At 38.1% G+C, this 25,335-nt stretch overlaps 1 protein-coding gene across 3 annotated transcripts in view; it reads right to left on the reverse strand.

The window, feature by feature from the left end:
* Window positions 1-71: 71 nt before the first annotated feature.
* The window catches only part of NHS (NHS actin remodeling regulator), a 335,830-nt gene continuing 310,566 nt past the window's right edge, over window positions 72-25,335 (reverse strand). For all 3 annotated transcript variants that reach the window (XM_039852308.1, XM_039852309.1, XM_039852310.1), the window contains 6 exons: window positions 14,691-14,753; window positions 12,450-12,642; window positions 9,696-9,827; window positions 5,751-8,729; window positions 5,331-5,457; window positions 72-2,549 (listed from right to left, as the gene is read on the reverse strand). In XM_039852308.1, the coding sequence (XP_039708242.1) occupies window positions 1,940-2,549; window positions 5,331-5,457; window positions 5,751-8,729; window positions 9,696-9,827; window positions 12,450-12,642; window positions 14,691-14,753 (4,104 nt within the window). In that variant the 3' untranslated portion in view covers window positions 72-1,939. The remainder of the gene's footprint in view (window positions 2,550-5,330; window positions 5,458-5,750; window positions 8,730-9,695; window positions 9,828-12,449; window positions 12,643-14,690; window positions 14,754-25,335) is intronic.

Here is a 25,335-nt window from a genome sequence, read left to right on the forward strand (position 1 = left end):
AGTGAAAACAAATAGTAGAATCCAGACATGTTTTTTTTTTTTATTTCCAGACAAACAGAAAAACTGAACAGCAATCAGATTCTCAAATTCTCAATCTGCAAGATCTTAGGAAGTGTTTCTATTGAAAGACAGCATCTTCTTAGACCAGGCTTTCTCCTTCATATTGCATGAATTAAACCAAAACCACAAACTCCCTTTCACACATCCTACTTTCCCAAATACCACTTGCATAAGCTTAAAGCCAGATGCATATCAATTTCTTGGTAACTCTGGTATGTTCTATCATTCTAATCACATTCTATTCTTTTATAGGCCATATCCCTTCTTAGTTCTCTCTACTTTCTACCTTCTCCTATTCAAAACATAAGTACATAACTGCTTATATTTCTGACATCATTTCAAACATTAGCATCAGTTCATGTTAAAATCAGAGGTGTAAAAACTATTTGCAGATTTTAACTTGTAACTACATTTTTTCAGTTTTAAGACAAGAAAATTCAAGTAATTTCAAGTAATTCAGCTTGTTTCCCTGCCTTCATTTTATCAGAGCATGTGCCCTGACATTTCCTTTCCCACCCACCACCCCTCCCCTTTTGCCATCAAGCAGATATAGTAAAATCAGACAAAAACTCAGTTTTATGTAGCATTGTGAACCAGAGCTGTTCCCCATTCCCAGTTTAACAGTGAATATAAATAATGCATATACACATACCTATTTCCCAACTACTTTGTTCACAGTGTCATATCTGTTAATTTTTAGGTAGCATGAATCTCATCAGCACAGAGAGAAAGCTTCACTGAAAACTCATTGCAGGTATTTACTGATAAATCAACAGCTCTGTGGCATGCTCATGTTTTATTTTTCTTAGTTAAAGAACCGGAGCTAATTGCTAGAATGTTTAAGGAGTTTAAAGATTATAGTCATTAGATTATGACTGTGTATGTCTCCAGTAGCCTAATATAAAACATAACCTAAAATTTACTACTATTTTCCCTATTCATTCTCTTTAAAGCAATCTGTTGAAAAATTAAAGTTTAAAGGACACTGTCAAATGCTGTTGCTCAGGGCTTTGTGTTGAGAATGATGATTTCTCTCATTGATTAAAAAAAATCAAAAGCATGCTTCTCATTCTGTCCAAATTACCACGTGGCAAACCACAGTCACGTGATTACTACTATTAGCTTGTTTGGTGCTGCAATTTGTCACAAAAATGGTTAGGTCTGAATTCATTGTTTTAAATTAATCACATTTCAGTAGATGATCTCAAGATTTCCTTTATTTTATCAGTTTAAAATTCATATTTGAGGTTTATCATTCAGAAATCATACTGGTGGACATTTAAATATGGTATTTGATATGAAAATGGTATTCACAGAATACAATTATTACACTTTATCTGTTGTGTTCTATAAACGGTCTGTGGTAGATAATTGGCCACATGTCCACTCGTCATTGATAAATCTATTTACACATTTTTATCAAAAATATGGTATTTACATGTGTGTAGTCCTTTCTTCTAAATTTTGCTTTAGTTCATTTTAATGTAAAAAAATACCAAACCTCCAGAGTAATTTTATCTTCTTAAGAATTATGACAGTGAGGGTTTTGTTTTCTGAATAGGCAGCTCTGGGAAAACTTTTTTCTAGGTTTCATGAAAAGCAGACATTTTTGAATTCTATATTATCAAAAAGAATACGATTGGGTAACTCAAACTAAGCTAAAGAAAAATATGAAAGACAGTGCAGCTACTTAAAAACATGGTAAATAATCAAGAAAGACCAAACCACCTTCCGTTTCTCCAGCAAATATTTAGGAATTCATTGGTAATATGTGATGGTACCCCGTGATGTGCTGACTTCTCTCTAGTCTTCTGTTCTGTTCCTCCATCCTCATATGACTAAGAGTTTTGGCTTTGACAGCAAGCCTGGCACAGGCAACCTAAGTTGAACTCTGGGAGGATCTGTCATCGTGTGGGCTCCCGTCGGAATTTTCCGTCTCGCCCTCAGAGATGGCCTGCATGGGCGCATTGTACAGCCTGCAGCGGACACTGTAGCGGCTGCTGCTGGCCACAGGGGGCGCCCGGGAACGTCCAACCCTTGCTGATGCTGATGTGGCAAAATTCTTCGAGGAAAACCCTTCTGCATTAACTCGTGGGGAGCATGGAGAGAGTGGGGACAATGCCTCCAGCCCAGGTGCCCCCTGATGGGCCTCATGGGTGCTTTGGGGGGACTCAGCCGTGAGATCCCCAGGAGGTTTGGGCAGGATGGGACTCTTCAGGATCTCAGTGGCAGACATGCGGTAACTGGAATCTGAGCGACTGCCTTTCTTGAGGAGTAACAGCTTAAACTCTTCATTCGATGTGTTGGACTTTTTGGCATTTCGGTAGATGAGGCCAGGAGACCTGTGGCTGTTTGGGGCTGTCACACTGTTGTTGGGTGAAGTGACAGAACCAGCACCACTGCTGCTACTGCTGCTAAGGGAAGCTCTCGATTTGCTTCGAACAGACATGTCCCCGGAATCTTTTCTTCCAAGTACCTTCCTCTTGGACCTTTTAAGAAAAGGAAGACTCTCAGTCCAGATACATTTTTATGAAACTGAAAGTATTAAGTCGCATTCACACATCACCTTAAAGAGCATTTTGGTGCATCCTATCTGATTGGATGCGAAGCATTAGGGCTACAGAGATGAGGAGTAAGATACATTCTTCACCCTTGTAGCACTCACAGCCTGAGGGAAATTCTCTGATAATCAGTGCATATAGATTAGGTTCTGGAAATAACCATTTCAAACAATGACTAATGTGGGGGCTAGGGCTCTAGAGAAGGACTTACTGAGATGTTTTACTATAAGAAAATACTGCTCTTTGACTCCTGAGGGTAGGCAGCAAAGGACTGTAGCTTTCTCTTACTAAATCTGTCTCTGCAATACAGATAAAATACACTGATGCTTGGGGTTGGCTTCGAGTGAACACCAGAGGAGCAAAGCAGATGGAGGTGTGGAGGGGACAGGATCAGCCATAGATTGATGATTGAGAAGCTTGGTGATGGATATGTGTGGTATGTGTGTGGGGGGGGATGCATTATACGAAGAGTTGTTGCCTGCTTCTTAAATTCCTCCACATAAAAAATTTCTTACATGACTTTTTAAATAAGTCATTCCATTTTTGGCTGCAAATACCATTGTCCATAGCTGCCTAGGAACATCAATAGTGTATTAATCAGTAAGCCAACTTTCTGTGAGGAGCTGAGAACCTAGACCAACTATGGAGCTCTTAAAGGTCTGTACGATGTAAGCTCTCAAGAAAATAAAATGGACATGGACAATAGACTAGTGGTTACCAGAGCATGGGGGAGGAGGAGATAGATGAGGTAAAAGGGGTCAAATATGTGGTGACAGAAAGAAATCTAACTATAGGTGGTGAACACACAATAATATATATATATATATATATAATATATATAAATAAATATATATATATATATAAAATATATATATATATATATTTGCTTTACTGTTAAATTGTACACCTGAAACTTACTGGATTTCGTTAACTAATGTCACCATAATAATAATAAAAAGGAAAACAAAATCATTCTTGTCACTGTGCTGCACATAGGTTCATAGATAAGTCCTACACAAATGCAAATCTAAGATTATGAAACTCAGTAAGGCTATCAAACATAGGCGCCCATCATCATACAATTTCTCTTGATAAATAAACCAGTGTAAATTCAGTGAATCTTCATCCTGAATCAGTTCATTGATAGTACTGGCAACATGCTCTCTCACCAACCAAAAATTCCATAGGGTAGAGAAAAATGACAGCTTTGCAATTGGAGACCAGCCTGATTTCAGTTTACTGAAACCTTTGTGGTTGTTATCCTGTGTATGCCAGTGTCCGACACTCCAATAGGGTAGGAGTTTTAAACTAATATTTGCTTTTAGCATCTACCATATTCGAGACACTAAAATGTTATATTGTTTTCATAATTGAATGTGTGAGCTATAGATATCCTTATTTCCAGTAAGGAAATAGGTACCGATGTTTTAACTGACTCAAGACTGGATAGGAAGTGGCGGCACTGGGATTCAATTCCAGGTCTTTCTGACTCAACTACTTATGTTCTGTCCACTGTTCCAGACACTAGCATTTGGATCTTTGGGGGTGAGAACTTGGCTCTTTAACTTACATAGCATTTTAGTGACTTGTCCTAAGGTTGAAGAGAAAGTGGGGTGAGAGGAATATAATAGGAGCTTAGGGGCAGATAAACTAATGATTCTTCAATTTCTGAATGGAGAAGTGTGCCTGCTAAGGTGTACACAGAAGGCATTTCTAATGGACTCTTTTTCAAAAAGTTGTTGAAGAGCAGTGTTCCTTCTTTATGAGAGAACCACATCAAGAGAAAACACAAGTTCCCTTAAAAAGCAGAATTCTTGGGGGAAAACAATGGCAAGCTGCTTGCAAAGAACTTGCTTCAAAAAGTATAACTTCATGAGGTAGAAAAGAAAGTCCCCAGGTTTTGCCCATTGGCAGTCTGATCTCAGCCACCAAGGCCTAGTGGAAGAAGGCAGTCATAGCTATCAAAGGAGCAAACACAGCATGATTGGATAGCTCAGTTTGATATGGGTTTGCTTTCCAAGGGCTAGTTCCTGCTCTGTTCTTCAGTCACAGGTTGTAAGGAGTACGCTTGCAAATATGGGTATTGACCACAAGGATGCAGGAGGCAGATGAGAGCATGTGAATGGGCAGCATGGACACAACACTGTCCTGGAAAAGCAGCCCAGAGAACATCTACTATTCATGGGATATGGAGCATTCATTTTAGAGAAGTCCAGTGTTATTAAAAGAAATTTAAGTTTTAGGAAGAGAGGGGAGAAAAAGCAGTGATTAGTTGTTATGGGCTATGAAATGGGCAGGTTTTTAATACACTGTCTTGTCTAAAATTTGGGGCTCTGACCAGTGAATCAACTTACATTTATCTTTGCTAGTGTAGATGACAGCTTTGAGCATATTGTTTTAGGTTCAAGAAATTATTTAAAATCAAAGATAGCACTACAGTTTGAGATTTCACTTTAAATTACTTAACCACAAATTGTTTTCAAATAAAAACTTGTTCCAGAATGTCTTTCCTAGGGAAAAAACACCTTCCCTTAGCAGTTCTTATGAAAGTCTCTCGATTGAGGTCTATCCAGTTGATTTGGAAACATAACTTTTCTTTGCTTTTTTTTTTTTTTTTGTCGAATATATTACAAGTACACAAAGCTTTCACATATTTTCATTTGATGAGAATCACCATAAGAAGCAAAACCTTTGGTATTGTTACCTCACCTGTGAATGACTGCAAATAAATCTTCAGTTGTTCGAGGTTTGTTTGGAGACACAAACACACCATCCACTTCAGCCTGAGAGTCTTCACTAAGCGGTGAAATCATTGAGTCATCACTCAGTGACGATTCTTAAATTAAGAACAAAAGCAACTTTAGGAGGAAGTTACCTAGCACACTGCTAGGCTTCACTCACTCAGGGAACAAATAAACATCAGTTCCCTTAACGCCGTTTTTAAAATGAGGCGATATATCTATCACAGCATAGTCCCATAATACCAAAAGTTTTTATCTCAATTGTTTTAATTAGTGAAAAAGAAATAGTGGAGGGAACCCAACACCCAGGGCTATACTGTGTTATGGGGAATGTAAGAAAGAAAAATTTCAAGTGCCACGAGATCCCTTTCCATTGTGACAAACTGACCTTTCAATGAAACCTCATCCATACTTCCTTGGTTCTCCTCTGCTCCGCTGTTATCAGAGGCACTTTTGGCTGAAATACTTGAAGCAATATTTTCCTGCTCAGAACATTTTTCATAGTATGAATTTGCAGTTGATAGCTCTGCTTCATAGCTGATATTCCCAGGCACTTTGTCATGGTGGCGGCTAATCCCAAGTTGATGCTTAAGTTGACTGCTTATGTCTGTGTCTCTATTGGATGAGTGTGACTGAGATGTGAGCACATCCACAGATTCAATGTGTGCAACTTCTTCACGATCTACAGAGAATATCTTCTGGACCTGTGGTAGGGCTCTGTCTGGACCAGCTCCATATTGTAGTATTTTACCATCCAAATCATTTGGGCGGGCAGCAGAGACCTTCTGAAATCCTTCTGTGGGAAAGTCACCATTTTTACTTGGTCTGTTTTCTGGAATAGGCTCACTCTCCATATGTATTTGGTCTTTTGTGACACTTGAATCTAGCAGATTGCTATCAGCTGAGGTTACTGTTTCTGGATCACAATGACTCTTCACATCAAAAGTACATTTTTTTTCTAACTGTAGTTTATCTGGTCCCATCTCAACTGCAGAGGAGTCTAAAAAGGACAGAATGGTGTCTTCAGTGGCGTACTGACGTGATATTGATTTCTTAGCCATATGTGGCCTAATCTTACCTGGAGACAGGGCAGCCATTGTGAGAGTGCTTTGCTCTAAGTAGGGGAGTTCTGTATTGTTGCCTTCTTTTTGCTTAACTTCTTCAGACTTACTGATGGACCGAAGGTTAACAGATTTCAGGACTGTCGGCGTAATTGCAAGGGACGGTGGTGGATTCGATCTCAGTGTTTCCCCTACTGTGTTCTGCTTATTATGACTAAAAACATGCAATGGGTGACGGTGGTGGAATGGTTTATTCAAGACATGAAGAGCACTTAGGTCAAGATGGGTAGGAGGTATAATTGGAAGTTCGAGATCTTTACTCAGTGACAGAGCTCCATCTTTTAAAGAGGGTTGCTGTAGTGAGGATTTCCTTTCTGGAACTTTCGGTTTTCTTTTGCTACCTCCAGGAGACAATGGACCAGAAAAGAAAGCTGTAGGGAAAGAGGATGTTGGTGTTTCAGACTGGCTTGAATAGCCACTTGATGGAGATGCCAAGCCAGCCAGCTTTTCTGGTGAAGCCAGCTTAAACTCATTGTCAACAGAAGGAAGGGATGGGGTAGTGGCTCTTGATTCTGACTGGGATGTTTGGGATTCAGAGCTCTCTGGAGATTTGATGCATTCGATAACTGTGGTACCCGTAGCCGTGCTTGAATTAGATAAAGATCTGTAAGGGTCATTTGTTTTCAAGTCATTTAGAAGCCAGAGGTCTGCATAGTGAGTTGATTCAGCACCTTCATCTTTGAATGGTGGAATATCTGAAGTATCTAACTGAGGTTCCTTAATACCATGTTCACTCTGGTTGATCCATGAAGGTTCCTGCTTGGTGGGAAGACTGGTATTTTCCATTCGAGAAAGCGTGTTGGAGAAATCAAGAGGCAGCTTCATTTCCCTGGAACTGTGAGGCAGGAGCTGACCACTGCTTATCTTTGGTTCTTTCTTCTCAGAAATGTCTCCATTTCCATCAGACTTCCTCAACGATGAGCTCCTTTTAGGTGGGGTTGGCTTTGCCTTTGGTTTCCTGAAGGAGATACTTGGTCTCCCCTGCCTCCTGTGGTCTAAGTAGTCTTGCCAGGCACAGTCAGGAAGAGTAGGAGGAACTCCAATGCCCTGGCCATTCTCTGGGCCCAGGGCTGCATAATGACAGGCATAATTCTTACTACCTTTGAGACCACAGTCAAAGTGCATTGAGGTGTAATATCCCTCTGTGTCCACCGAAAAGTGAGAGCTAGTGTCTGCTTTGTCCGATGGAGATTTTTCCAGAAAGCTGTCATAAGTGGCCATGCTTGTGAAGCTCGGACAGCCCAGGCTGTCTGCCTTGGGGCGCTCAGGACTAAAATCCTGGCGGCAGGAGGCATCATGATGGTGGTGTAGGTAATTCCACTCACTGTCACTTGTGTTGCTATTGTTGGGGTCATCCAAAAGATCTGCCACAGTGGAGGTAAAGGAATTTGCCCGGTGGCCTCTCACTTTATCCAAGTGGTCATTGTACTGCTCTGTCACGAAGACACTGGCATCCTCATTAGCATGAGGGGCCGTGTTCAGTGACAACTCCGAGTCACAGTGTGAAGAGCCAGTGAGGGGAGGAGAAGCTGCAGGAGGGATTGTCTCTGAGGTCTGTGAGGGACATGTGGAACTACTCCCACTCCAATTGCCACTGGATGACTGGTGGTCGTCTTTCTGGTCCATGTGGCTGCTGAGGAGGACACCAGCTGTGGAGATGCAATGGATGGGGCTCCCAAAGGTGTCTGAGTTGGAGGAGATGTCACAGCTGCCAGAGTCGGCAGCCATTCGGGACAGACGTGACCTCCCTCTCTCATTTAACTTGTGCTGGGGGCTGTGAAGATGTTGAGAACAGGCCAGGCCCAAAGCAGGCTGGTGTTCCTGTGCACCTGGGCTGCTGGCAACCTCGCTGCAATCATTAGGTGTTCTTTCTCGATCACCCACAAGAGGCTCCCCCTCTTCATATGCTGAGGGTTTAGTACCAACTTTAGGTTCAGCATCCCCACCTCTATTGCCCTCCCGGGGAAGGCTCCGAGATCTTGTGCGGCTGCTCACTACAGTCGTAAACATGGTGTCACCTTTGTCTGCCAATGCAGAAATGTTGCCAGCAGAATGAGAAAGGGAAGCTGCAATGCTTTGACCCCTTTGAGCTCTGATTCTCCTTCTGGATGGAGCAGCAATCAGAATGTCCTCAGTTTGGCACTCTGAGTCCCTGGTTCCAGATCTCCTATTGATGGTGTTAGAAGGGTCTGGATTTGTGTGCACGATCACATTCCTTTCCCTGGCCACGGGCGACTCATCAGAATCTAGGGCATGTGGAAAGCATAGTGAGATATTTTATACAACAGCATACTAACAGACATTCTGAGAGATATCCACAAATTTGGGTGCTAGCATATTGGAGCTTTTACTTACAGAAAAAAGTCAGCATATAAAATTAGGAGAAAGTTAAAATGCTTTGGAGAATCTCTCTGTCTCTGCCTCTTTCTGTTTCTGTCTCTCTCTGTATACACAGACTATATATATATATGTATGTATATATACTGAGAAGATATGCTTTTAGGTCTTTTGTGAATTCTTTCTCTCTTTAGTATCAAATTACTTTGCCCCAATAAGTCACTACTATTTTTTTAAAAACTAAAGTCCATTTTTATCTTCTTGGTCACTATTCATTTTTATTTTGTAATTTAAACATAACAAAATAAAAATTTTAGAATTCATTATAAGAAATAAAAATCTTATTTATAAGAGATGCTACCATAATAATAAAAACATAGGAAGAGATATCCTAAACATATGGAACAGAAAAAATTTTTAAAAGGTCATCAACAATATCAAATTATCAATATTCAATATTTAATTGAGTATGCTTGAAAAGTACCTTTTAAAATTATTAATGTCATAAAAGTATATCTCTTTTCAAATAAAAGTATACTTTCTAAAACAATCTTTCATTGACTCTTGTTACTTTTTATTTATAATTTCCACCTTAATAAAACTTTTAAAAATTAGCAAAATATTACGTTTCAGCAATAAGACCTGAACGTACATGCCTAAAGCCACAAGGTTAAAACCTTCATAGTCAAGGACAGAGACTTAGAAAGTCGTACCACCTGGCTTGCTGAACCCAAAACAAGTATATACCATTTCAGAACCTCTACAACTTACAGCACTGACTATTTTTTAAAAGAAGTTGGCTAAACGCTGGCTTCCATTTCATCTTAAAATCAGCACCCGACACAATGTTAACCATTAACAGTTTTATACCACACCTATTTCTTGTTGGACTCTTCTGGGGATACCCGAGATGGTTTTCCTCCTCCTCAGTTTTCGTCTTCGCTGTAGTACAGATTGTGAATGAACAAGAGAGCAGCGTATACTAGCCTCTCTGTCAAAACCAACTCCTGCAACCCACAAATAGGTCTCATTAGCCTTTAGAAATGGCAAACACATTTTCATCTGCTTGGAACACAGTGATATTTATTGAAGTAAGGGAAGAGTTTGGATTAAGCCTGTGAACAAATATAAGGGAGCCCTTATTCAGCTCTTATTTAAATTATGCTGCAGTACATTAAGCTTTACTTCTAAACGCATCGCTCCACACAGCTTGCACTACCCAAAGTAACTAGCAAAGAAGAAAAGTCAAAAGAAAAAAGATAGAGAAATAACATCAAAGAATCACCCTTGCAGAGAAATGACTCCTTAAGGACTTACAATCTTTAGTTACCACTATTTACTGGTCTCTTTTGAGACTCTCGGAAGCTGATATCTTTGCATAGTAGATCTGTAATTAAGATGTTAACCTGATTTAGTTCAGCTAACATATCCTGACCCATCTCTTCATTAAAAGCACCTTTGTGAGTTTTTTCCCCCTCTACCCACTATGCCCAATCTCCACCCCCTACACACACACATACAACACACACACTTTCTTTGAGGAAACAACAGCCTAGAGATTTGTTTTTTAAATTATCATGTAATTCTATCTACTTTCTTCTACTGACTAAATTGTACACTTCTTGGTTTAGCACCAGTGTCTTATCAATATAAAATAAAAATATAAGGCAGTTCCTGGTTCTGCGCTTCAGTGGATCTATCTTCTGTACCAACCATAAATAAAGCTGAATTCCCAGTCTTTAGAATGTGTGTGCTTGCTTTAGTAGATGCAGGGAGTGAACCATGATGCCTGTTAGTTTCTCTCTCCATAATCACATTACTGACATCCTACATGCAGTCCTATCCAATCTCCAACCTAGAACCCCAAGGGAGAAGGTGAGAAACTCAAACTCTTATCTGGCACAGGTAGGCACAATGGATTTTTCAGAGTGAGTTTTGCCTCAGGGAGCCATAATGCCAAAAATGCTTTCGAATCTGGTTGTCTCATCATTTATCCTGATTGTTAAGCATGGGGCAGGATGGCATGTTAAACCTTGTTCAGTTAAATAATGAAGCAGTTTGAGTTCTGCTTTGCATCACAAGTGACAACAGTTTCTAGAACTCACTTTAAAAAATCTGTATGAGATATCACATGATGAATGATTACAATATTATCAGAGAATTCATACTAATGGAATTTTCCTTTCTTAGTTCTAACCGAAAATTAAAATTGTTCATTCTAATCATCATAATTATAGAACATATGACATACAGACACAGAGACTTTGTGTTACATCAACAACTTTCTCATTAAAGCTCTTGAAATCAACATATAATCTAGGCTTTAGTTTGAGAGTTTCTGAAATAAAGCAGAAGGAAAGATCTTCCCTTTTCCTGAATCACAAGACCCATAATCAAAGAACTAAATTTGAAAACAAGATTTTACTTACAGTTACATGAAGAAAGCACATACTGCTAATAATCAGCCTCAGAACTGAAAGTTAGTTTAAGAGGATGCCAAAATGATCCATTTTGACAGCTGAACTCCCCTAATCCATCCCATTTAGATTACAGAGATCAGGTAAAGTACACATGCTTAGAATAATTTATCCTACAATTTGCATAGGTCATCAGGAAAATTAACCTTCAGCTCACATCAGCTGATCAACTAGAACCACCCTTTTCAGGAAGGAAATAATATCTGTCCCAGATGCCAGGTCATCATTTGCTCCCCACTTTATGTGAGAGAAATTCGAGTAGGGTTAATAATAACTGTGTCCAGAATGCATCTTGAGCAACATGACATCTTTAGTCACATGGTACGAGGATGAAAATCTGTCATAATATGGCAATTTTGAAATTTTCAATATATAAATAAATTAAAATATAACTACTAGAGATAGTTAAAGAAAGCTCAATGAATAGATCATTTAATTTCTATCTTTAAAAGTTAGAATATTTTATAACATTATTTTACTTACAAAGACGACCAGATCCAATTCTTGAATTTACAATTGCTGCCAATAAACTTTTTAAGAAAAATCTGGACAGGCTTGTAAATTCAACCTAGACTAATATTCACACTCTCAATACACAGGAGGAGAAAAGCAGAGAGTAGAATTTAACTTTCATCTATGAATTCATGTATTCCTAGGTCAAAAATCCTTAAAATCAATGTGGAAGTTTAAATGATCTTTTAAACAAGCCTATCTTCAGCCAAGGAAGCATGAGAACAGATTTTATAGTTGGTCTACAGGATCATTACTTGCAGTTTTAGAAACCTGGGGTTTACTGTTTTCTTTCTTGCAGTGCCACGCATCATTATCATATGATTAATCACTGCTGCTTTCTCCATTATTTCAGTCGGCTATGGCCAAAGAGCTATTTGGTGATTTTTTTTTTCAAAAAGAAACTGTCCATCATTTACATAACAAGTGACCCAGCAGAACATATGCAAATCGATGTTCAAAACCTGACAAAAGCATATTGAACATCTTCTCGGTTGTATTCCGATGAAAAAGGTATTACTTGTTCACAAAGCGGTATTCTTATCTGGTACCCCCAGCAGCACAGATTTTGAACATATTTAATACATAGAATTAAACATATTTAATACATAGACTGCCCCTAAGAAAAGAACAGAACGATACCAGTGACATTGATGGGAATAATGCAAGAAGAAATCACTTGAGCATCTTGTTTCATCTTTTCCTCTGGCGTCGGGAGAGGTAGTGCTTTGCTCCAGTTGGTCTGCTTGTCCAGTGTCGAGGGAATATTGTGTACTGGGTTTTTCGGCCTCTGCCCTAACATGACATCTGTATCTTCGTCCTCCGGGGGATGGGACTGCAAATGAATACATTTGGACTCAATCACTACGGTTTACATGTAAACACACATAGAAGAGATTTCAAAATTTAGTTAAGAAAGATTTGGTCAGAGATAAGCTTTTTTAGTTCAAAGGAAGAAGTCCTAGAATTAGGTAGTAAGCACAACTAATTGAAAGTTATAATGTCAATAGTCAAGCGACACAAAAGGAAAAAAATGGGTTAAATAAACATGTTTTTGTAGGTCAAATGGAATTAAGAGGAGAGACAAGGTAGCCAGGGATCCCCCAACTTCAAACTGAAGAAAAATGTTAGTCTTTAATCCAGTGAGAGGTAGATCCACTTTCTCGACATCCATCTCACCATAAATTCCTATTGAAAGTCTTGAGAGCTCTAGATGACTAGGATCAATGTCTATGAAATGTTTTAAAAAATATGCCAGAAAACCTGGAGTCAGGAGACATTCCAGAACACATCACCTGAAGGACAAAGCACCTAATCTGAGAGTCCATATTAAAACACAAGGAGTTAACTTTACTGCAGGACGATGGCATTTGTGAATAACACTTTAAAAACAGTTTCATCAACACTGCATGCACATGGAAAAGCAAAAGTGAAGAATCTCTCCCCACCAGTTATAGTGGTAAAGGTAAATGTTATTGATGGGGGTGGGGTTTAAATAGGTTTCTTTTTCAAATTTGGAGGAGTAAAACAGTCCTAGTTTATTTTCTTGCAGCTTTCCAGTCCGAAGCTTTTCTTCCAACTGTGTAGTCAGAGACCTTGACTTCTATACGACTTTTGAAAATTCTCCATCTAAATCTTTGATCGTTATTAATATTGTCTAATTTCGATTGCAGTGTTGGCCTCCTACACCAGATTATTAAAAAGGCTCTATCCCAATTTTGATTTCAGGGCTGGGTTTCTAAATCATATTATTAAAAGACCCAATTTTTACTATTGAAGTTAGTTTTATTTCTTTCCACAATCTGGATGAAGGTGTGTATTTGCAGAATATAAATATTTTTTTCCTCTTATTCCAGTTAGGTTGTAATAATATTCTATTCTAAAGTCAAGATCATTAAATAATATTCTATTCTAAAGTCAAGATCATTTTCTCATCTTCACATTTGGAAGCATCATGCTCTGAGTCAGAGGATTTCACAATTGTCAAATGAACTGTTTTCAAGTTCCCTTAAAGAGAAGCTTTCCAGAGCCAGTTGTTTTAAATCAACCCCCAGTAGTTGCTTACCTTGTCAGAGGTATCTGCAAAGCCCCCCAATACACCCAACAGGATATGATTCCCCACCTTGAGAAAACTGTGTTCGCCATGAACGTTTTAGTAAAAACATCGCAACTTTCTTTCTCTCTTCAGCTTTTGTGCGGATTCCCAGCGAAGCAAATAGCTCAAATAAAGTTGGAGCACAAAAGACTTTGTTTCCTAGGTAACTTCCAAAAAGAAAAAAAAGTTTGGTGCATGCAGAAAGAGAGACAGAAAGAGAGGGAGAGAGAGCAAGAGCTGGAGAGAAGCCCCCACCACCAAAGTCCACATTTTGTAGGATTCCTTCCTTGAATAACAATGGACTAGGAAACAAAGAAAGAGCAGTGACCTGACCATAGGCTCTGACCAGCAGCCAAAGGCACTTTTTATTTAATGGTGACAGGGACAACTGGCTGCCAGAGAATCCTTTTGGTTGTCTTCTTTGATTTGAGAAGCTAAAACTTTACAGTTCTGATAAATATAGGGCAAGCTGGAATTTCTTTCCTCCAGAACTGCAAAGTCCAGGGGCAGCATTAGGTGATGCTCATCTTCAACAGAACCTTCTTTGCAACCTAGGGGTGTGTGTGTGGTGGGGGGAGGGGGAAGTAAATGGGGAGAAAAGCCAATGGCGTGACTGTCTAAATTATATTTTATTTAATTCAAGTTAGGAAAATACCCACTTTTAAATTGATTTAAAAGAATACCTGTTAGTTAGAAACAACAGTTTGCCATAAAATTAAAAGAGAAGAAAGTGAAAGTGTCTGGAAAGAATAGGATAGGATGTGATGGAATGTTCTCAGAACCAGTACCTTTCTACTCCATGGGGTCATGTGGCAACACTCAGTGGGGGAGGGCGAACGGGTGCTGTTAAACTATGAACATGAAATGCAAAAAAAGAAAAAAAAATTAAAACATGCACACAGCACACAATATACCCTGGTTAAGCCAAATCTATGATATTAATGAATGAATATAATGGGATAACTCCTTAGTTCCTTCATTCCTTCTTTCCTTCGTTCCTTTGTTCTTTCCTTCTTTTTTATGAGAAGTAGCATAAATAGTGGTTAAGAGCACAGACTCTGGAGCTAGAAGGAGTTCAAATTCTTGTTCTACCACTTATTTGTTGTGTGACTAGGGCAATCACTCGAGCTCTCTAAAGTCAGTTTCCTCATCTGTAGGATAAGAAATAATAGTTATCTACACTCCAGAGCTCTTTTGAGGACAAATTAGTAAATATATACAATAGACTTAGAAGAATCTTGGCACTTAATGAGCTCTATGTGTTAGCATCAACTTCTACTGCCAATATTGCTACTACTATTATTATACTTACCTTGTAGCTGTGAAACATCTGTGAAATTGTCTTTGCAAATTGCAACTTTCTATCTTGTAGATCCCAATCCCATATGCTAATTTGGGAAAGACTAAATTATTTTCTTTCCTTAGAGAATTTATTTTCCTATGAACTACTTGGAAGAAAATTTCTTGTGTATGAATTCCTCCTCTGGACTGTTCAAAAAATTGTCATGGAATATAAAGTCTAGAGATGAGTAGATTTAAATAAAAAACAAAATGCCTTGTAAAAATAATAAATAAATAAAATGTTAAGTTAGACCATAAAAAAGCCTATTCTTCATATTCATAGACTATATTTGAAAACAAGGCTGGTTTTATGAGCATGTGACCTGTGCGCTCACACAGGGTCCCATACTCAGAAAGACTCCATACTTGGATTAATGATGTCACTGTCTTAAAATTCTTAGTGTTTGAGCAAGGGGTCCTGCATTTTCATTTTGCACTGGGCCCCACAAATTTGGCAGCCAGTCTTGTTTGGAAAATAATCTGGTAACCAGAGTCCCCATTTCTGGATCTATTGAGAAAGACACTGAAACTCTTAAATTCTAAATTATGGCAGCGTTGGATTCAATTAGGCTTCTATTACAGCACTTTCCATGTAGCTTTGCTTTAATGTTACATGAATTATCCCTGGATATGTCTTTTTCATCTATTAAATTACAAAGTCCTAGAGGTTAGGAGCCACATTTATTTTTCCTTTCTGTCTTCCATGATGCCAACAAAATGCCTCCTCATTGTAAGAGCTCAATAAATTATTTGTGCACTTCAATGATACCAGCCCTGTGTGTTTTAACAGTGATGAGAAACCCAAATAAAGGGTCATGCTCAAGATCTCAGGAGATAGCAGATACCACAGAATCCAAGAGAACTCACTATCATAGTGCAAGTAGGTAAAAACAAATAGAATAAACCACAAACAACACTTGGTTCCATTGGAGGCTTGGTATTGACATATGCTAGTTCTAGTTATTCTTAAGCCGATGGCATGTATGTGGTTTCTTTGGAGGGGGAAAGGAATACTCAAGCTAATCCTATTCTAAGTTTCTAAATTTTAACTGACAGGGTTGCTCATTAATTTTTAAGCAGAGCAAATGCCATATCCTCAGGCCTAGTTAACTTTGATCTAAATCTTATTTAAAACAAATAATTTTGTAGGGTCTATGGCTCCCCCACTGAAAGTGATCATTTTGACAGATGTGGTATGTGTGGCCTGAGTTCAGACACGCTAACTTGGCTTTCTCATAAGAATTAGTCACAGATAGTGATGTGCAAGTCTCAAGTAAGACACTGGGGTGTGCAAAATAGCAAACTCATGGAAGTAGGAAAAAAGGAGACTGAAAGTAAAACCTACGCCATAAAGGAATGTGTTTCCAAGAAAGCAAAGGCTTTGGTGTCTCATGAAAGGATTTTAAAATACTACACAGCGGGAAACTGCCAGGCAGAAAACATATTAATGATATTAATATATTAACTTTGGTAGTTTGTCTTAAATCTCCTAAGTCAGCTCTCCTGTTGAGTATTTTTTTCCAGGACTAAGGAAGGGATAAGGAGTGATTTTTATTTGTCATCTGTTTGAGAACTTCCCCCTCCATTTCATTAAAGAAGCATGAGATAACACCTGAGAAAGACTAAAGACGGCAAGTCCAGGGAAAGAGCTCAGGCTCAGTTTGAGACATCATCATTAGGTCGAGGTTTCCATGGGCTATGCTCCATGAAAGATTCTTCTCAGCTAATCAGCCTCTCCACTATTTTGATAGTAGTTCCAACCTCTAGCTTGTGAGGGTACTCTTGAATTTGTGTGTGGAAGGATTGTATATTTTGGTTCTACCACCTAGAAATAAGCACTTAAGTCCCTGCAGATCGTCTGTCGACAGAGTATTTTAGTTTATAATATACAAATGGGCTATGATTTTATTTCTGCCGTGAATAAGTAACTGTCTTATAGTAGTGTTTTAAAGCATCATCTTTCCTGAGTGTTTGGTCAAAGGAAGTAAAACCGTTCTAATTATTTCTGATTAGATTTTTATATGGTGAATATAATAGTTAAGTTCATAGAATATTTTTTCTAAATTATCTATGAAATGAAACTGCAAAAGAACTGCTACCTCAGGGCATTTCTGCATGGTCCAGCATGCCACTCCTTAATGGGTGCAAATGGATAAGGTTAGGAAAAGCTGCATGCTGATCAAACTTGTATGAACTAAATTCTTCTTTAAAGGCTCCATTTAAATGAATTCTATTGCTCATTCAGAGCAAGACTTGTAAAGAAGGGACCATTTCTTGTTCATAATTGTATTTTTTTCTGCCTTAGTAATGCCCTATAAATATTTGTTGTACTGCTAGCACCCCCATGTGCCTGGCATAAGCAAACGAAAATCCTCTCTAAAGAAATAATATCAAATTATTTCCACATATAGTTTCCAGTATAACAGCCAGCACAAAGATAACAAAACAAAGAGTAGACAAGATGGCATGAGCAAGAAGCATCTAAAACAACAGATGGTAGAAGCAGACCCATAGGGACCCCTGCTTTTAGAATTATCACTCCATGCAGCAGTAGCAACATACCATCTTGGCATCCCCAGAATAAGTATGTGGGAAGAATGTTAGACCTCTCATTCATTCATTCAAGAGCATTTCTTTGATGAGGGTGAAAATCAGCCTCAGTGGAAAAAAATTGTCAATTTAAAAATATCTCCCTCATGAGTATGTACATGTTCATTGTATAATTCTTTTGATTTTTCTGTACTTAAAAATTTTTCATAATAAAATTTGGATAAAAATGAAAATAAAATTCTCCTTCTTTTTCTAGACTCCCATTCCGGCCCTCCTGCCACTGATTTTGAGAGGCTTCAGACTTCAAGTTGTACAATTTTAGAATCGGCCCCTACCAGTCATGCCCATCTTGACCATGACAAAAGATGCTTCTTTGATGCTTTTGCCCTATTTCTGTCCCTGCTGGCCCCATCACTAATACTCTCAAATCCTTTCCCTAGCTTCTCATGAAACTGCTTCAACAAAAGCTAGAGTTATATTTATGACTTGTTTAGAACAAGAAATAACAGACATTATACTCAAAAGCAGTCAAAGAAATTTCTTTGGTAAATAATGAAAGAATATTTTCCAAACTCTAATCTTTCTTGTGGTATATGTGTAAGAAAAGTTCACTTCTTCGCTTTTGTGGCTATAAACAAGCATTTCTCCAAAGATCTCAAGATTTTCCCCAGCCTTTCTCTTACAGCCACATTTTACTTTCTTTTCAGTTTTATTTTATATGATGATGGGGGCTTATTGGGCTTCAAAACTTTCCAAAAGACATTTGTTAAAATGTTGTGGGTATTCCAGCAGGAAATGTTTTGAAAATTTGGCTTTGGTCTGTGATCTGATAGCACATGGCATTTATAGCAGTTGACTTTCAGAGCTGATTTATCACTATCCGGCTGTCTTAAACATGAGAACTATTTACTAGAGAATGGATATTGTGGTATATTTTGAATACAGGGATAAAACCTTAGAGTGAGGATAGCCATTGCAAGGCACGTTGAGTTCTTAGTGAGATGGTTTGAGACCTTATTCTTACTCTACTCCTGGGGCTTGTTTGTCCTTAGACCAAATCTCTGCATTTCTGCACATATGATGGCCTATCTGTGAGATGGCAGGGACTTTGTTTGCCTCATATTTTTCTTCACTGTAGTGTGTGTATGTGTTACACATACATATGAAGTGTTTTGATCCTTATGGAAGGCTTACAGGAATCTGGCAATACTTTCACTTATCACTCTTGCTGCTATAATTACATAGCCCCTTTATTCCCCTGAGACTGTCCCAAAGTCTCCTTCTAGCTGGTTATTGTGCTCTTCTTTTCCAAACATATTTAATAACATCATTTTGAAATTCACACTGTGCTTCTCTCTCTCTCCTCTCTCAACTTGAACATTTACCGAAGTGAGCAACCATGGGAAAAAAAATGATGAGGTAAATAAAAGTTTAGGGCACATCTTATGCTTTCTCTGTTCCAAGTCTTTCTTCCCTTTCCTGGTTTATCCTTTGACACCACTGTCTCCCAGGCAGCCAGGGCCTTCATGTTTCTCCAAAGGGCCTGAATGCAGCAACCCCCAAATGCCCAAACCCTTCACCCTGCACTCCCAACAAGCTGTGAGACTAGAAGGAAGCCTGGAGATGCACTTATAGTAATGTGCTGAGAATTCCTTGTGATAAACCCAAAGGAATGAGTCTCTGAAGCAGAATTCAAGACAATGGTTGTAGGCTAGGAGGGAGTTATTTGGGAACACGTACCTACTGGGTTCTTCTTCTTTTAACTACTTTTACATTTATATCTATTTAAAACACCAAAAAAGTGCATAACCATTCAAGATTAGGGAAAATGGCTCTATCATTGATAATTCTGCTTTTCCAAATCACACCTTTCTTTCTCTTCCCTGACAGATATTATCACAACTTCTTCAATTCTCCCAAGAAGTACTTTACAAAAGAAAATACACAAAAGGCCAAAAAGCATATGCAAAGGCACTCAACATCATTTTTCAATGAGAAAAAGTCAAATAAAAACCACAACTATGCACTACTATATACTAAAGGGGCTAACATTTAAAAAAAGATTAATAATACCAAATGTTGGCAAAGATGTAGAGCAGCTCGAACTCATGTAGATTGGGGAGTGTAAAATGGTGTAGCTATTTCAGAGACTGGTAGTAGGTAATAACCTTAAACATATGTCTACTTTTTAATTCTCTTTTAGGTATATGGAGGTAAGAAAAATGAGTACGTCCACAAAAAGCCTTGCACAAAAATATTTATAGCAGATTTAGTTATAAAAGCCCCCCCCAAAAAAAAACACAACTAGAAACAACTCAAATATCTACCAACAATAAAATAGATAAAGTATGGACTACTGCATTCATACAATGGAATACCACACAGTAATAAAAAAGAACATATGATCGAAACATAAAAACCATATGATCATATCAATAGATGCAGAAAAACTGTTCGACAAAATCCAGCATCCATTTATGATAAAAACTTTCAGCAAGGTAGAAATAGAGGGAACATACCTTAACATAATAAAGACCATATATGACAAACCTACAGCTAATGTCACACTCAATGGGGAGAGGCTAAAAGTGTTTTCCTTAAGATCAGGAACAAGACAAGGATGCCCACTTTTGCCACTTCTATTCAACATCGTATTGGAAGTCCTAGCCACAGCAATCAGACAAGAAAGATAAATAAAAGGTATCCAAATTGGAAAGGAAGAAGTAAAACTCTCATTATCTGCAGATGACATGATACTATATAGAGAGAACCCTAAAGATTCTATAAAAAAAACTGTTAGAACTGATTGATGAATTCAGTAAAGTAGCAGGATACAAAATAAATATTCAGAAGTCAGTGGCATTTTTATGCAGCAATGATGAACTTTCAGAAAGAGAAATTAAGAAAACAATTCCATTTACAATTGAGCCGAAAACTATAAAATACCTAGGAATCAAATTAACCAAGAAGGTAAAAGACCTGTTTTCAGAAAATTATAAGTCATTGAAAAATGAAATTGAAGACACAAATAAATGGAAGCATATACCGTGTTCATGGGTAGGAAGAATCAACATTGTTAAAATGGCCATACTACCCAAAGCAATCTATAGAGTCAATGCAATCCTTATTAAAATACCAATGGCATTTTTCAGAGAGCTAAAATAAATAATCCTAAAATTTATATGGAGCCATAAAAAACCTCGAATAGCCATGGCAATATTGAGAAAGAAGAACAAAATTGGAAGTATCACACTACCTGATATCAAACTATACTACAAGCCTACAGTAATCAAAACAGCATGGTACTGGCATAAAAACAGATACATTGATCAATGGAACAGAATAGAGAGCCCAGAAATAAATCCATGCCTAAATGCTCACTTAATATATGACAAAGGAGGTAAGAATATACAAAGGGGTAAGGACAGTTTCTTCAATAAATGGTGTTGGGAAAATTGGACAGATACATGCAAAAAAAAAAAAAGAAGAAGAAGCTGGACCACCTTTTTACACCGTATACAAGAATAGACTCAAAATAGATTAAAGACTTAAATGTAAGACCTGAAACCATAAAACTTCTAGAAGAAAACATAGGCAGTAAACTCTCTGATATTACTAACAGGAATTTCTTTTTAGCTATATCTCTCCAGGCAAAGGAAACAAAAGAAAAAATAAACAAATGGGATTACATCAAACCAAAAAGGTTTTGTACAGCAAAGGAAACCATCAACAAAACAAAAAGACAACCGACTGTTTAGGAGAAGATATTCACTAATGATACATCTGATAAGGGGTTAATATCCAAAACATATAAAGAACCCATACAACTCAACAACAAAAAAACAAACAATCCAATTAAAAAATGGGCAGAAGACCTGAACAGATATTTCTCCAAAGAGAAAATACAGATGGCTAATAGACATATGAAAAGATGCTCAAGGTCACTAATCATCAGAGAAATACGAATTAAAACCACAAGGAGATATCACCTCACATCTGTCAGAATGGCTATCATCGGAAAATCAAAAACAAGTGTTGGCGAGGATGTGGAGAAAAGGGAACTCTCATACATTGTTGGTGGGGTTGCAAATTGGTACAGCCTCTATGGAAAACAGTCTGGAGGTTTCTCAAAAAATTAAAAATAAATATACCTTTTGACCCAGCAATTGCACTGCTGGGTATTTATCCAAAGAAAACCAAAACAATAATTCGTAAAGATCTATGCACCTCAATATTCATGGCAGTATAATTTACAATAGTCAAGATATGGAAGCAACCTAAATGCCCATCAAAAGACAATTGGATAAAGAAATTATGGTTCATATATACAATTGCATATTACTCAGCCATTAAAAAAATGAAATCCTACCATTTGCAATGACATGGATGGACCTAGAGGTTATTATGCTGAGTGAAATAAGTCAGACAGAGAAACATAAATACCATATGATTTCATTTATATGTGGAATCTAAGGAACAAAAAGTATAAATCAATCAAAGCAGACTCACAAATATAGTGGACAATTTGGTGACCAGGACAGTGGGGAGGAGGGGTTTGGGGGCTGGGAGAGAATGGTGAAGGGTTAAAGTACAAATTGAAAGTAGCTGATAGTTGGTAGCGAGGGGATGGGGAGAATGGCATAGGGAATGCAGTTAGCATTAATATGATGGCTAGGTAGAGGGTCAGGGGAGGGAGGGAACAAATGGGGGGATCGTTTTATGAATTATATAGATGTCTAACCAATGTACTGTATACTTGAAACTAATTTAAATAAATAAATTTTTAAAAAAGAGCATATGAATGATACATGCAACATCAACCTCAAAAAAGTATGTGGAACGAAAGAAGCCAGAAATAAAAGAGTATGTGCTTGTTCACTTTTGAATCCCATCCTGTAATAGATCGATGTTTTGGGTATGAGATTGGCTCCTAGTGAGCAGAGCTTGACCAGCAATGGGAATGGCGCAGTTTTCATCCAAAGAGAGGATTTCTGAAAGACAGCATGTAACTGCAGAGAATTTTTCTTTTTGATCTCAGCTGGAACTGAACAAAAACTCTTAGGGTGATAGAATGCAAAGTGATTTTATGTATTTTAAAGTTCAAGAATAATTTGTTTAATGCTGTCCTATTAATGAAGGATTTTAAAAATGTAGAGCATAGCAAAATTATATTTTGAAACATGTTTGGAAAGTAGTCCCCAATGTGGATGGCAAAGAGGTCTACAGGGAGGCTGGGTGCCACTCAGCCATTTATTCACAAGAATTGCTCTGGACTGTCAAGAAGAACTCAAAACAAGGTCCACTGGACCATGATCACTATGATGTTGATGCCAGTGAGTATCTTGTTCATTCCCCGTGGCCGGCTTTGCCAGTCAGTGGGGTCACTGCCAAGGGCCACTCATGCATCAATCTTCGAAGGCTGCTAGCACCAAATAAAAGCCGTCAGTGGGGGAAAAGGCAGGCCAGGCTTTGAGGTGCAGGGAAGAAGGAGGCTTTGAACTGATGCAAACAGCACAAATACCCTTAGCCAAATCACAGGAGCTGGCAGCATGAGTCCCAGAACAGCCCAGAGGTGGGAGCATTCCTCCCTCAGTCTCTGGCCTTGCCCTCAGCCTCCGAGGTGCTCAGAAATCTAAGAGATGTTGCACATTCGGTCTCACTCCAAGTGACACTCTTCCCTTGTAACTCAGGCCACATTATATGGCAAAAGCACAGTAGAGTCGTACTTGACCTTACCACAGCATTTTTTTTAAAAGATAAAACCTGACGCACAAGCCACGCATGTTCTGCTTTTACTTTTCCTATTTTCTTTTTTTAATGGACTCTTTTTGAATAAAGCTCTATGAACATTATCATATGCATAGACTCATGTAACCCTACCACAATCAGAATTCAGAACATTGCCATTACTACAAAAAAGTCACAGTTTCCTCCCACTCCTAGCCTCTGGCAACCACTAATCTGTTCTTCGTCACTATGATTTTGTCATTTTGAAAGTGTCATATGAATGGAATCATACTTTTTGAGACTAGCTTCTTTCACTCAGCATAATGCCTTTGAGATCCATCCAAGTTGTTGTGTATATCAGTAATTCGTTCCTTTTTACTGTGAGTAGTATTCCATTGTCTGCTTATACTTTGAACAGTAAAATAAATGTCTCAGGTATGCAAGAGAATGTCAACCTGAAAATATTTTGTAATGATTTGTACAGACAAGTAATTTTATTGGCTGTTCCAGAGCCAGGCTAATGTTTTAAAAAGAAAGAATTCCAAAACTGAAATCGGCAATAAGGAATTTTCTTTATTTCTCAGAATATTTAATATAAACCAGACTCATTAGCTAATGCTTTCACTAGCTATTGGGCTAGCTATTAAGTTATTGTCTGTCATTTCCAAATGTATTCTTCCATATTCTGCTCTGTTCTCCTGGGACTCTGCAAATATTTCTTCCTCACCTGCTGCTTTCTGTTAGGTTCTTACCTAGGAATGTCAGCTGCTTTCTATAGTCATTATTTCTATGTCACCTCAATTTCCCACTTGCCATGTCAGTCTTATAATCCCTTTCTTATATTATATTCTTTCTGTTATAATAACTGGTGTGATTTCTATTTTCCTGACTAGATAAATGACACGGTACCAGGCTTTCACCTCTAGTTTACTTGTGTCTGAGTCATCTAAAATACTTGCTACTTCCTGCTCCTCAGTCCAATGATGAAAAGATGGACCAGAGTGATGTTCTGTGGGGTGTCCAGATGACAATGATCTCTGTAGTTTATGGCAGGGAGCAGGAGGGCTGACATAATCTCAAAAGTAAACTGCTTCTGGTGACCCTCGAAATAGGTATAGAGGACAAAAGTATTTGGTGGGGACAACAGCCGTATCCTTCCGCATGTTAGGTGTTGTGCTGATTTGCTCCAAGAAAAATACCACATTGGAACAACAGCAGTTTCCGAGATCCACCTACCTTCTACAAAGACTAGACAGGTGAATTAAATGGAGAGTGTGATAGATATCATCACTCATGCAATCTTATATTTGAAACTAATGTCAGGCTCTTCCCTCCCTACCATAACAAGAAAAAGTCTCTAGAAATTGAGGAAGTTAACCCTATACACACATGGCCAGATATCTTCATAAAGCACCACTCTTTCTGCTCATGTTATTTCCATGCTAAGAACTCTTCAATAATTTTTTATGCTTATGGAATAAATTCAAATATTTTAGTCTGACATTCAAAATCCTTCAAGATACGGTCTACTGAAGCATTGCAGCCAGACCAGAGTATTTGAATTCATGTATAGGCACTTTATTTTCTCCTGCTTCTGTGTGCTTGCTCTCATGGTTTCCTCAGTCTGTAATCCTTCTCCTCCCAATGTCCATGTCAAAATTCTACCCCATCCTCAAGGCCTTCTCCATGAAGTTTAATGCTACCTTTACCATGAATTTTAATCTTAACACCTTATCCCATTCTAACACCACACACTTGGTTAGGTATTAACACCTTATATTCAAAACCATATCATTTCCTCTAGTATCCATGAAC

Source organism: Pteropus medius, unplaced genomic scaffold, assembly GCF_902729225.1.
Source record: "Pteropus medius unplaced genomic scaffold, Ma_sr-lr_union100, whole genome shotgun sequence".
Taxonomy (NCBI): Eukaryota; Metazoa; Chordata; class Mammalia; order Chiroptera; family Pteropodidae; genus Pteropus; species Pteropus medius.